The 14,149-nt window shown below is 39.5% G+C and overlaps 2 protein-coding genes and 1 long non-coding RNA gene across 7 annotated transcripts in view; 2 read left to right on the top strand and 1 right to left on the bottom strand.

The window, feature by feature from the left end:
• IFT56 (intraflagellar transport 56) overlaps positions 1-258 on the bottom strand; it is a 65,209-nt gene extending 64,951 nt beyond the window's left edge. Inside the window, exon 1 of the mRNA XM_072923342.1 lies at positions 23-258. Coding sequence (XP_072779443.1) covers positions 23-25 — 3 coding nt within the window. The 5' untranslated portion in view covers positions 26-258. The remainder of the gene's footprint in view (positions 1-22) is intronic.
• Positions 190-4,595, top strand: LOC116807703 (uncharacterized). The gene is made up of 2 exons (XR_012053524.1): positions 190-330; positions 1,800-4,595. It is a non-coding gene; the product is annotated as an uncharacterized lncRNA (long non-coding RNA).
• Positions 4,596-9,284: 4,689 nt separating this feature from the next.
• The window catches only part of GUCY2C (guanylate cyclase 2C), a 44,455-nt gene continuing 39,590 nt past the window's right edge, over positions 9,285-14,149 (top strand). For 3 of the 5 annotated variants that reach the window (XM_072923335.1, XM_072923334.1, XM_072923336.1), the window contains exons 1-5: positions 9,285-9,381; positions 9,480-9,778; positions 10,692-10,804; positions 11,980-12,047; positions 13,934-14,149. In XM_072923335.1, coding sequence (XP_072779436.1) covers positions 9,568-9,778; positions 10,692-10,804; positions 11,980-12,047; positions 13,934-14,149 — 608 coding nt within the window. In that variant the 5' untranslated portion in view covers positions 9,285-9,381; positions 9,480-9,567. The other 2 variants (XM_041713521.2, XM_072923337.1) reach the window with 2 other exon arrangements.

Raw genomic sequence — 14,149 nt, 5'->3', positions numbered from 1 at the left:
TCACCGCCCCGCCGCCCCTCACCATCCTGCGGCCGGGCCCGGGCTCCGCGTTGCGCCGGCGGCGCCGTTGCCGAGGTAACGGCGGGACGGCGGAAGGCCGCGGCGAAAGGGCGCCGGCTGACGACCGGCGCCGTCCCCAGCGTTCCGCCTCCCGTGTGGCGGACGGCGGTCTCCGCGGCGGCCGCCTCGGTCAGGGCCGCGCTGGTTCCTCTCCCAAACCCCGTGGCTCTTCCTCTCCTCGCCTTTGGTCCCTGGCCTGAACATCCGGGTCCCGCACTTGGGTAGCAATAGCGCCACGGATCTGGGACGGAGTGGCTGGAAAGCGGTCATGTAGGAAAAGGAACCGTGGGCGCTGGTTGACAGCGTGAGTCCAGGCGGCCGAGAAGGCAAATGGCATAAAATGTGGCCAGCCCCTGTACACTCGTGAGGCCACGACAGAAACGACATTGAGGGGCTGGAGTATGTCCAAAGGAGGGCACCAAAGCTGCTGAGGGGTCTGGAGCACAAATCGAGTTGTCCCAAAACAGTTTTTTTTTTCACCCGGTGTTCAAGAGGCTAATCCACATGGAGAGTCAAGGTCTTTGATGTATTTTCAGTTCTTCACAGAAAGAATGCTGGGTGGCAAACACACAAAGCCAGCATGACAACTATGAAAACTTTTCATTGTTTATACATTTTAGCAAACAAAGGCATTAAGGTCCATTGTCTGTAAGTTACATAGTTCCCTTAATAATCAGTATTCTATCATCTACTGATTAATGATTCTCTCACTTTTCATGCTGATTAGCCCACACACTCAGTCTTTTGGGTCAGTGGCATGAGTCAGTGGTCACAATTTATCCACTGCTGATTACTTTTTACCCAGCTGGGCCTGATTCAGCAGAGTTGCTGAGTTGTCTTTATTATTTCTTCCTTGACTTGGGGGTTCTGCCAAATGTCCTTGTGGCCTGTAAATTTTACTTTCCTTGTGTCCACTATCAGTGGTACAACCTTATTCCCAAGCTTTGTTAGCCTCCATTTAGGTCTGAGATCATTGAAACATGTCAAGCCCTAAACCTTAACAAGGCAGTTCTACCAACAACTAATTTGTCTTTCTAATGCTTGGACATTACTGAGAGCTTGCTTGTTAGCTGCTCCCTGTTTCACAGATTAAATCTCTTTTTGATTGGTCTTGAAAGTATACAAAGATAAACATCAAAGAACATATTTTCTTACGACTAATAACATAGTGATGAGCGGCTGAAGGAGCTGGAGTTGTTTAGCCTGGAGAAAAGGAGACTCATGGTGAGATGTGCTTGCTTTCTACAGCTACCTGAAAGGGTAACTGAAAACGGGTTTTAGCAAGGTGTGGGTTCATCTCTTCTCTCAAGAGACAAGTGAAAAAAACTTCAAGTTATGTCGTTGAAGGTTTAGACTGGGCATTAGGAAAAAATTCTTCACTGAAAGGATGGTCAAGCATTGGAACAGGTTCCCCAGGGAAGTGGTGGAATTACCATTTCTGGAGTGTTCAAAAGACATGTAGATGTGGCACTCGGGGAACTGACAGACCTGCAGTGTTAGGTTGATGCCTGAACTCAATGACCACAGAGATATTTTCCAACCTTCTATGATTAGAAATGTCAGTGTAGAGGATTAAAACATTACACTACTGCTGACAACTAACTCAAAAACACATTCATGGACAGGACTGATGAAGTATCTGTAGGCAATATTCTTTCTGTTTTTTAACAAAAAGTAACTGAAAATTTAATTTTACTACATTGCTTTCTTCTGTTTTTTTTTTTTTTTTTTTTTTACAGAGATTCTTTCAGAAGACCCTGTTGTTCTAAGGATCAACATAAATACAACTAAATTATTGACTCAAATGAAAGAAAGCTCTCAGCTGCTCCACCGGTTTCTCCCATTTCCAAGTGGCTCCTGAATTTGTATGTGGTGGATCCAAAGCTGGGCAATGCACAAGAGATAACAGATGCACAGTGCCAGTGGGTTAGCTGTGGGCACAAGAACGACAGTGTCAACTGTGATAAAATGTGATAGCAGCATCAAATTGACCAAAACATTTTTAGCATGTCTGGTGTAGACATTTTTACTAAGACACAATATAAAGTATGTGGAGATATTATAATTTTTCCTCATATGAAACACTAAGATGACAATTCATAAATTAAAGACCAGTCAAGAAGTTTGTCTACTCTAGAATAATACTGGAGAGCTGCTGCAATTCTTATCTCCACTATTCTTTTAGCCAATGCCATTATCCTGAGTCTGTGAGCTGTAAAATTATTAATGATCATGTTTATTTCCACACAAATTGCTGGGAGAATGGGAATTTACTTACACTAATGGCAGCACCAGGGAAATAATGCACCCATGACTAAACACCAAGGTAATCATCAGAGGGTGCAATGGATGTTTATATAAAAAATCAGAGACTGGAAAGTGAGATCTAAGAAAGAGAGGAAGGAGGGAAAGGAAATTTTTAAAAAGGAAAGAAAGAAAAGGCAAGAAGTAGAAAAACCCTCATTGTAATATGAACTAAAGCAAGAGGCTAGGACATGACCTTTGCATCACCAACAATCATGTGCTTCAATTTCCACAATATCTGAGTAGGACCATGTTCTTTCAGTAATGATGCTTCACCATGTTCTGCATTTTGTTCCTTTGAAAATGCACCTGACAACATCTGACATCTCAAGATCAGTGATACACAAAAGTGAGAGCAATGCTCACTTTGTAGCTGCTACAGCTACAAAGGCAATCCCTTGAAACGAGAAAATGGGAAATTACCCCTTTAAAAGCAAGGAACTTGAACAATACTTGTTTCTTTTTGTTTATGGTGTCAACAAGTGCTGAGTCGTAATTTACCCTGGATAGACCACCCATGATGAGAGAAGCTGAAACACCTAAGTTGATGGATCATGTGCCAGCTCCATCAACTATTCCCCAGCTCAGGAAGGCAAACAACAGCCATGTCAGTTAAAGACCTCCAAATAGTGACATGAAAATTCATCATTATTATCTCTATTTGGAAAGAGGAAACTTTAGTTTTCACTCGTGTTTATGTCTGTGATTTTTAGGGGTCTGTGGGAAATGCACCTTCAGAATTTTTGTGATATTTCCAGCATGTACTTGTCATTAAGATTCAGTCAAGATAATAAAAAATCTGTTCTTGTATTTGATTTTAGCATTGCATTTAGGTAAGTTTTTAGAAGTTTATGTATGTAGAACTGAAGGAGAGGAGGCAAGACAATCCACTGGTCCAGTGTGAATCAGTGATAGAACTGAAAATGGAATGCATGGTTAGCTGTGTCTGCACTAACTTATCCAAGCCAAAAAGTCACATCGCTGCAGGTGCTATGTCCCAAAGAATGCAGTTGTACTGGCTCAGGACATGTGCTGATATATTTGTACAGTGATCCACTGCCATTTCGATTTACAGGATCAAGTGTACACTAGCTTGAAAATCTCATAACTCCATCCCAGCACATAATACAAACATTAGTCATGTTTAATAGAAAGAGGTTAATGAAACTGAAGTATATGTCTAGGACATAAATTATTACACATTCAAGCCATTTACCTTTGTAAAGATAAACATAACAGTTGTTTGCCCATTAAGGATAGCTTACATTTGTTTCTTGACAGAGGTGTATCCTGCTGAGCGTATAAAAGAGGCAAACCGGTACGCTGAAAAGGTGAATGTGTCCTGTCACTCTGGAAACAAAGTCCTTTAGAGAAAGAAAACAGTAGTTAAGAGGAAAGACTTCCTACTATTTATTTTTGTAGTATACAAGTTAGGTGGATAAATAATATTCATATCAAAATGTATATGTGTTGGGAAAGAGTTAACAGGAAGGAGAATTTCTTAATAGAGCTAGATGTTTATGACACATCACATATTTAGCTTCATTTTCTGGTATTTGGCAACATAATAGATCAATAGGAAGATGGGGCCACCACCCAAGCTGTTGGTAATATGATGCAATTCCACTTTTCTTATCCTTGTCTGTACTCTTCCTCCTACTGGATTGGTAACTGCTGATGAGAACAGTCAGTGCTTTGCAGCATAATTTCATTCTAATCTGTGTCAGCAACTGAATTATGGCAGGAACCTGAACTCTCAATAACCCATGGGAATGGCTATAGTATCATGCTGTACTATCAGGATTGTGCATCACATGACCCACATGTTTTTATGTTGGTTTACAGGCTTGTTGCTTATCAGTTTCTGGTTCCAAAGGATAGCGTTTGCAAAATCTTTCTTTATGTTCTTTTGTAGTAAATGAGAAAGAAAAAAAGATCAGTTCTGAAAAGTAAATATAGCTGCTATGCAGCTGCTATATATGTATACTGTATCTATGTATACAGCTGCTGTATATGTACACTATACAGCTAAATTCATAATTATTTACATTACTGTCCTCTAAGTCTAGATAGTAGAAGTATTGTAAAAATAATTAAAAAGGTGGGAAAACATTATTTCGTATCACTGGTCTACTCTCTAATATTGAAAGTTAAGGAAGACATCTTTTTATTCTCCAGTTGACACCAGTAAGTTATTGACATTAAATAAACACAGATGTTACACTGCTGTATTTTTTTTCTTTTCTGTCTGTAACCATATTTGTGATTTCAACTTCTGACAAAACTGAGAAAAGGGAAACTGAAACATTTATATTTTATTTTTCTTTAATCTGATTTTTGAAATCTTTTTAAAGATAGAGTAGAAGCTGCTAAAGTCCCAGACAATCAATATAATTTGGAATCAGACTTAGTAATACTGGGTAGAACTTGAAAACAACATAGATGTTTTTCAGCATTTATCCTGTTGGCTAAATATGATCAACAATACAACATATAATGTCTTATGCATACTTATTATTAAAAAAAAATCTGTATTTTATGGAAACAATGTTGACAGCTTTGCTTATTCAAAAACATAGACATGATAGATTTCATGCCACTGAAATCAAGGAAATTTGTTTTCAGAGTTAGTGAGAATTAAGAACTTAAGTGCATCTACAGTTATTTTTATTTATAATATTTTCAATTTTTTTTCTCTCCCTTTTTCACATTTTTCAGTTCTGCAATGCTGAAGACTTGAAGCATGTCTTTTATTTTAATGGGATGTCATATTCTTGTGTACTGTCAAAATTCCTGGCGCTGGAGAAAATAAAAAATAATGTGCAATTTTAAAAATCGTAAACTTATCACAACAATTGTAATTAAATGACATTGAGAAATAATTGTAGCAAATATTCAGGGAAAAATTCCATTTTAAAGTACACAGTCAAAACATATTATTCTGCAAAATAAGATGATTGTATCACAATGCATGCTTCTTTAGAAACTAGTGGCTTGAAAAATGCTACCTTGGTTGTCTTTGGTACCAAAGAAATTGAAGACGAGCTGACAATATGTTTGTGTTATTTTCAGACTTACTAAGACTATTGTTACTAACTACCACAAGTAGCAGTTTGACTGACTGCAGCTACTCGATACCTTCACCTAATTCTTTGGTTCTTCTGAGATTTCTGGAATTTTCATTCCATGTATTTTTTCTTTTTTCTCCTCTGTGAGTGGTCAAGTGGAAATAATGATTTGTAACTAAGTAAAAAATAAATTAGGCTGCATGCCAGAGTAAGATACTAAAAATATCCATGGTAAAGGTGTTGAAGATAGTGCATCTCCAACAATCTCGACAGTTGCAATATATTGTGAGCTGATAGGCAAAGGGACTCTGTGGTGCCCAGGCTGGCCTATCATTCCCATTTTCAGGACTTTCAGACTCTGCACAAAAAAAAAGAGAAGACAATCAAATGAGGAAGACCCCATCACATGCAGCATTAAAAAAAAAGAGTGGAAAATGTTCTATAGATCATAACCGTTCATAGGCTGACAGAGGAACAAGTCTTTGGAATTTTTTGCTCTTCTTTTTCTCTGACTGTCCTTGAATTTTCCAGAAGACAGAACTTTTCAGAGTAGTTATAGATCAGGAAGTCAGTGCTGATTATCAGTTGCAAATACACCCTATAATATCTAGTTGTTTATTATTCAGTAAATCCTAGGGCAGAAGAAATACGGTGCTTTAAAGTGCTGTAGAACTAGGCACTGAAAGACACTTTTCACTAAAACAAATGATACAGTTCTCTGGTGAGTTAATTTGATGTGGTATTTCTAACCTAACACTGACTATAAGATTACCTGAAGAGAACTATTATGATGTTTTGTAGCCATACAATATATGGACAGGTAATGTTGGTGAGGAACTGAATTTTTTTCTTCAGACAAATAAATACAGGTCCTGCCTATATGAATCTGAATCATCCCTGTGCTGCTGAAGCCAAAATAAGTGATAAACTACAGTGATTCAAGGGGAGACCTCCACAAACTGTTAATCATTCTAGGATTACAAAGATGAGGGTCTCAAGCTGATGTTCACCTAACAAATGACTTCTTGGATAGACACTTGCATGTAGTGAAGATACGTAATACTGAGATATTTTTTACTTTTCTTCCAAGATTATAGCAGTAGCTGATGCCTAGAAGCAACAGCTAAAAGCAATGCACTGCGGATGTCAGATGCCATTTTTTAGCACCTTATTCCTTAGACAGTGATTAAATCTCAGCACTGTTAAGGGAGAAAAATAGTTCTAGAAGATGTGCTTTAAAGTTTTGTGGGTTGTCAGGAGAGGATACCTTAGGCAGGATATTGCTGGTGTTTGAATTTCTTGCTCTGTTTCTCCAGTCATGAGAGACACTTTCAGAGGAAGGCAGATTTATTTGCATTTGCTTTCAGGATGCTCCCATTACCTGTAGTTCTGTTGTAAGCCAGTATTTCTAGTTAAAGCTGCAGTCACCTACAGGAGTCAAAACAGTTTTCTTTTTGCTTCCAACACATTATTTGTCTTCTGAGTTTCTGAACTGTATCCTTTGCTGACTAATCTTGGAAGTGTGAGAGCTGGCTCATGGTTGGAGAAAGGTTACTGAGATAGTGGAGAGAGTGCTCTAGAGAGATATGGAAGGGTTTTTTTTAGTAGCTGCCTGATTTGTATCACTGTTAACCTCTTGGGTTTATAAACTGTTAGATTGGACCTTATGAAGGAATTAGATGAGGTTGGCTCCTTGGGACCTTAGCTGTGTTCTGCAGCCAGGACACTATGAATGAACTGGTATTTGTGTCTCATCTATTTCTCAGGTCTAACAATGCCTTAAGCAGAGGCTGCAACAAGGACAAAAATACAGAAGCTTCTGCTTTGCTTGTGACAGGCCTATCAGAGTTTGTACTTTACACATCTGACTCATTTATTTACTTTTGCTTCTCTTCACCCTCATGAACATCTATAGTATCAGTAACTGTCATATGTACAGTGCAGTGACACAGCTTTTCTTTGTCTCTCTTATGCCATGAGGCAGATGTTACTGATCAGTCTGCCAGGCAACTGTGTTTGATGTCCAAAGCCCCAGGGTACAAGGGAAAAGTATGGTGTTTGGCAGGTTTCATGGAGATCTTGTTTCATCCTAGCTGCTGCCTCCTGCCACACTCCCTGCTGCTCTATGTCACCAGATTCTTCCGTCATGGGAATTCATTGAGAAACTACACACACACCAAGCAACTAAAAAGTTGATAAGTCAACAATTAATTTATATCATATTCTGGCTGGGGCTGTGGCATTGTGACAGTGTAGGACAAGGGAGAGAGTAAAAAGAAATGCTGTGATAAGCCTATAGTTGATTTTACTTTTGTTTTTAAAGGACAGTTTCAACCTGCTAAGAAAAGTAAATAAAAACATTAGTAGATCCAAAACCAGGGAGACTTCAGTGCCATTACATACAGCCTGTGGGACCAGCTGTGTAAAATACTCAGTTGTAGTTGCATTATCCATGCTGACTGTTTCTCCCAGATAGGCTAAGAAGAGTATAGAAATGCAAATCCTGCTCTGCTGAAGTTAATGATAAATCTCTTATTGACTTATATGGGATAAGTTTCAAGGACATTGGAAGTACCTATAAAATGAGCCAGTGTTGAGCAGATGATCTCCACATGAAAAGCCGTGTTCCATTCTCAATCTGTGGCTCTAGCCAGCCATACTAGTCCACATGTTTACATGACAGACTGTTAATTTAGAATTACTGTATTATTAATTACAAATGCTAGATTAAATATGCAGAGATGTTTATGAACTACTTTTAAATGCTGGGTCATGGTCTTCTCTGGGTATTAGAAAGATTCAAACAATAGTTATTTGGTATTAAAATAGAATCACATAAAAAGGTCTGTGCAAATATATCTGAGGTGTATTCAATACCTTCTAACTATAGGTTTTGAAAAAAGCCATGAAATTGCAGTCTTGTTTTATACTACAAGCCCTGTTACTTACATTTTTTCTGATTATTTTCATTATTTGACTTAAAACTATTTCAGGAAGGTAATAAAAGTTAACTGATTTATTATCTGACAGCCTCAGTGTAAGTTTCACTAGAAAAGCAGAACCTATTTTATGTGTGCATAAACAGCCTGTATTCAGCAAAAGCACACTCTATACTTTATTTAAATTTGTTTCCTTTGTGCCTAGAGTGCCTAGAATTTTCCGTAAGGCTTGTGGGTTGGTGGGGTTTGTTTGTTGTTTGTTGTTATTTTGTGGGTTTTTTTTTAATGATGCCATTTAAAATTTAACTTTGGTCCTGCAGGTCTGAAAGACCTTCAGCTTTACTAATCCTTACCTGATGCAAGAGGTTCATCACATAAAGTATGAATATCTAGGGCCCCCATTTGAGGAGGTGGGAAAGGGTGATGAGAGCAGCTCCCCAGCATGTCTGGGGCAGACCTGGGGTGCTTTGGTGCACAGTGCTGGGTGAGAATGAGTGGACAAGCCTTGCACTGACTCTGTAAGAAGAAAGAAAGGCTTTGGTCTGAAGGACTGCAAGTGGGACATTTTTGCCAACACAAAAAGTACTTCACTGTTATAAGCTAAAGGAATGAAATTGGTAACTTATCACAGAAGAAAATACACCCTCAATTTATGAGCTCAGTCAGCAGAATGGTGTGGCAGTGTAATCAAGAGATGTAGGGCAATGCAAACATGAAGTAACCATCTGTTTTCCTATAGGCTTTAACTGACCTTATATTCTATTTCCATTTTAAAGAGTTGTCTTTATGGTTCATTTGTCCGTTCCTCTTCTTTCAGCTTATGCATGTGATGAAGAGTTAGTGCACTTATCATCAAGGTTTCTGGCAATGTTTCAGTTTATAGCCTCAGCCTTTCCATGAGCAAACATTCTCAGCAACCTTTAGCCTCTCTCTTTTCCTGAGTTTTGCTGCTGCTAGTGTTCCACCTTGAAGTGCCACCTAGTACACTGGAGGGACGGGCAGAGGTGAAGGTAGGGAAGGGGATAGGGAAGTGCAGGAGAGAAGGATCACACAGCCTGTCTTTGAATCTACAGAGTGGAAATATCTTTCTTTCTTTCTTCCTCTCCAGGAACAAAATCAATGTAGGGTATCTGAAAGAAAGAGAGAAGACAAAAAGAAGTGGGAGAGCACAAACAATGGGTCTAAACTGAGCAAGGATGAAGGAACTGGTATTGGTGCTGGCCGTTTGGCCTTTGTTTTCCTCACTGCAGCTGCTGAAGAAAGTGGCTTCAAATCGGTGTAGCAACAACAGTTATGTGATCAATGTGATGCTCATGAATTACTCGGATTTCCCATTAAGTACTGATAGTTTGAAGTTAGCTGTGAAACAAGCCTTGGACAGGGTACAAAAGGAATTCCAGATGACAGGTAAGCCGATGGGTGTTGGTTGCCCCTCTATTCCTGTGATTTCTTGTCACACTTTGTGTCACAGTTTTATACTCATCTGACCTTTAGCAAGGTGCTTCTCAGACAGACTCCTTGCTTGCCCACCTTATGTAGATCTTATGGAAATAATGACCTCTCTTTGTATAAATAGAAATGCTCTACAAATAGGCAGAACCATATATATTTTCATGGTGTTTGGGCAGACTCTTCCTGCATGTTTCTCTGGAAATGTTCAGCTGGGTTTGGTAATGTGGAAATTATTGAACTGGATCAGACAAGACCAGTGATCCATCTTGTGCAGTAATTGGATTGTTCTTGCTTCCTCTCCTGATTGGATTGACCTCTACTTCTGAAAATAATTTTCTTCTTGACCTTATCTGTTGATCAGATCACGATCGGAAGTGTGAAGAATCTACAGTTCATATTTTCCTTCATTTAGAATCATATTGCTTTTATTTATTTTGATATCTTGTGTCTTTCAACATCACCAATCTACTGTCACTCTCTAGAATATCACGTGAAAAAGAGATTCCAAGGAAATAATAAAATAAATAGTATCTATTCCCTATCTGCCCTCTAGTTTAAGAGATTTTGTCCAATTTTATTGGAAAGAGGTCTCTCAGTTACTTCTTACAGAGCCTTAAAAAATTTGTCTAGTAATGGTCAACACTGGAAGTACTTTTTACTAAAAGTACAAACACTCAACAGAAGTCAGCAGTCCACCTTGGAGCAGACTTCACAGTCACATCCATAGTTGTGGGGGTTAGGTTGTAGGTAGACTTTGCAGAAGCAGAGTATAAGGCTGCTCAGCCCTGTGTCAGAAGGAGAAGGATAATAGTGTATTAGTGGTTACCTGCAATTCATTATGCTGTTTGCTTTTACTTTTGTGTTACAGGAGAAAATGTTACAGTGGATGCCATCTTCCACCCCTTTACTTCATCATTCTATGTCTCACAAGCCTGCCGTACTAGCACCTGTGAAGGTGTGGAGCTCATCAAAACCATTTATGTGAGTAGCAGACTTCTTTCCATCTGCCTGGGTGTGCATGTGTCTCTGTTTTTCCTTCTTAACCTTTGATCCTGCTATTCAGTTCCAAAGAGATTTGACAGGGAAATGAAGTTTTTAAAGAGGTGTTCCTGTATGTTTTGTGAAAAGAAGTAGGCAAATACTGGAGAGAGTTTCTATGAATGCTTCCCAGAGAGTGCCTTCAGCTTTTGGCTCCTTTTCCTATGCTTAAGTTACCTCCTTTTTATATCTGCACAACTCTTTGTGCAGTCAGATAGCCAAAGCAATCCATTAAAAAAAATAAAAAACCAAATAACAATTGACAATCAAACACTTGAAACAGCCCAAGCAGAGCAAAAAGGTCAATTTCCAACTGAATCAGATCCTGATCTGGTTCACAATCAGTTTACACAATACCCAAAAGAAAGAGCTGTGGTGAGGATGGGGACATGGGCAGAGAAATCATTAGGCTGTCACTGTCACAAATGAAATGGTTATGGAACTATGCCCAAAGGGCAAAGATGAAGTGCTTACTTCTCACTAGAAATCACAGAAGTCATGTGAGAGAAACTATGTGAATACTTTAATATGAGGAAAAGCTTTAGTTAAAATCAGTGCATTACAAGAACCCGAGTTTCTGAGGATTTTCACACCTCTGAATGAAACTTGGTCAATCCAATGCAAATTTTCAAGTCTACTAATCTATGACCATGCTCTTAGGCTTTGTTAAGAAACTGTTCCTCATGACACACAAAGATATAGGTCAGGTCTCATTTGATGGTCATGGAAGGATTTTTTAAAATACTAGTTTCATATGCACTTATTTAATAATTTTTCTGATACACAGGACCTTGTAATACCAACCACCCTGTCTTCAGCAAGTGCAAACTCTTCTGGGGTGAAATTTCAAATGCACAACTGTAATAATATTTTAATCCTTACTTGCTATCTGTGTCTTAACAAATGTTGTACTCTATCTTTTTTTGTCTTTTTGTGATTTTTTTTCCTCCTCTCCTTTATGTTTGTTCTTTTAAACTTTCTGTAGCTCCTCTCTTCTCTTGCTTTTGCTAGGTAAATTCTGTGACTCCTCATATCCTACAATTTTCTTCATTCTTCCATCCTCCTCTCTCTGCCACTCCTCTGCTTTATCCCAAATGACCCTTTTTGATTCCTTGCAGGATTCTGGCACACTTGGCTGTGCTGTCATAGGACCAGCTTGCACTTATGCCACCTACCAAATGGTCTCGTAAGTACCAATTCTTCCACCTTATACTGTGATGTTAAAGATGTCAGCTGCTGAACAAAGTTGTTTTGTGAGCAGCAAACCTGCAGAGACACTGGAGTTTAGAGTACAGCAGACACCTCCAGGTCTACAGTCAAGGCAGCAAGACTTTTATGCATAGCCACTCTGTTTGGTAGGTGGAAAAAAAGCCCCTTCCAAAGCCCATGGATAAAATCCTAGCTTTAGTAGGGAAACTTGTAATTCCTGACAATAAGTTGAATGATTGATTGAGGAGAAGCTGGAGAGCAGCTTTGCAGAAAGGGATCTGGGGGGTGCTGGTTGGCACCCCCAGAGTCAGCAGTGTGCCCAGGCAGCGCAGAGGGCAAACCCTACCCAGGGGTGCATCAGGCACAGCATCACCAGCTGGTCAGGAGAGGGGATTATCCCACTGTACTCAGCGGTGGTGTGGCCTCACTGTGAGCACTGTGTGTGGTTCTGGGGCCCACAATTCCAGAAAGATGTGAAGGTCTTTGAATGCTTATAAAACTGGTGAAAGGGCTGTAAGGCACGTCCTGTGAGGAGCTGAGTGCACTGGGTTTATCTAGTTTGGAGAAAAGGAGGCTGAAGGGAGAACTTGTTGCTTTCTACATCTTCCTGAGATGGCAAGTATAGAGAGAGGTGCTGATCTCTTCTTCCTAGGATTCAGCAACAAGACAAGTGGGAATGATTCAAAGCTGTGTGTATAGGTTGGACATTAGGAAACATGTTTTTAGCAGAAGCATGGCCAAACACTGAAACAGGCTTCCTCAAGAGATTAATCATACCTTAAGCTTGTCATATTTAAAAGGCATTTGGACAATGCAGTTAGTAAGTGCTCTAGTGGAAGATGTCCCTGTCCATGGCAGGGGGTTTGGAACTAGATGATCTTTAAGGACCCTTCCAATTCAAACCATGCTATGTTTCTATGAATAACATGCTGTAGCTTTTGGTCAGTCCTGAAGTAGTCAGGACTGTATGATTTTTGTAGGTCCCTTTTAACTGAAATAATCTATTTTCTTCTAAGTCTGTCAGGAAAAAAAAAAAAAAAAAAAAAAAGTCTGTTTAATTAGTGAAATACTTTCCCTGTCATTATGTATTACATCATCTATGTCTGTTTCTATTGCAATAAGTAAAACCTCTGTAACTGGGTAAGTGAGCTTTACCTGGAAAATAACATTTTGTCACAATAATGCAAAAACTCTTACTGCCATAGTTTTTCCAGGTAAAATTCCCTGTGATAAGAAAACAGCATACAAGAGCAAAACCATTTTGAGTTTAGTCTGATAACATCACAGTCTCCAGGAATATACTTTTGTCCTTAAAAGCTTACTGTCTCTGTGTATAAAATGATCTTTGTTTTACAAATACCTTGTCAGCAGAGGGTTGCCTTAATTTTTACTCCCTGACTACTGCTGTTGCACGGATCCTAAAATACTCCTTTGTTAAACAAAAAGATTTTCCCTTTGAATTGTAGAAGTAAAGCTTTTTTGATGGCAAGAAGCTGTCCCCCTGCAGCGCTGTCCCAATAAAGTGATTAAATCCATCCCATGGTAATGGCAGCCAGGTAGCAGAAGCCTGTCTTGAGCCTTTGGACTCCTGTCACAACCCTTGGGACTGAAATGATGTGTGGTACCCAAAAGGGCAGGGGTAACGGGGACAGTGCGAAAAGATGCCTAGAGCAGTTCAACTGGGTTTTTGGTACCAATACAGACTTGAAATCTGCTTGTGTTGTTGAGGAACCTTCTAGTTCAGGTTCAAATTGTGTTAAACTAACTCAGGGCACAAGAGGAGAGGGAGGTGAGGATGGAAATCAGTAGCTGCCTTGGTGCAACAGCAATCTGTTCAGACTTGTCTCTTATCTCTTCCTTCAGACTTGAAACAATACTGAGCCTGCCTCTGATCTCTGTAGGGAGTTTTGGTCTGTCCTGTGACTACAAAGAAAACCTAACCCGCCTTCTGACCCCAGCCAGGAAACTGAACCAATTCTTCTATCATTTTTGGAGACATTCTGGGCTGCCATTCAAAACCACGACCTGGGAATCTGTCTACATTTACAAGAGAACTGAAACCTCAGAGGCATGCCTCTG

This window comes from Taeniopygia guttata, chromosome 1A (assembly GCF_048771995.1).
Source record: "Taeniopygia guttata chromosome 1A, bTaeGut7.mat, whole genome shotgun sequence".
Lineage (NCBI taxonomy): Eukaryota > Metazoa > Chordata > Aves > Passeriformes > Estrildidae > Taeniopygia > Taeniopygia guttata.
This window is presented reverse-complemented; position numbering and strand designations above follow the sequence as displayed.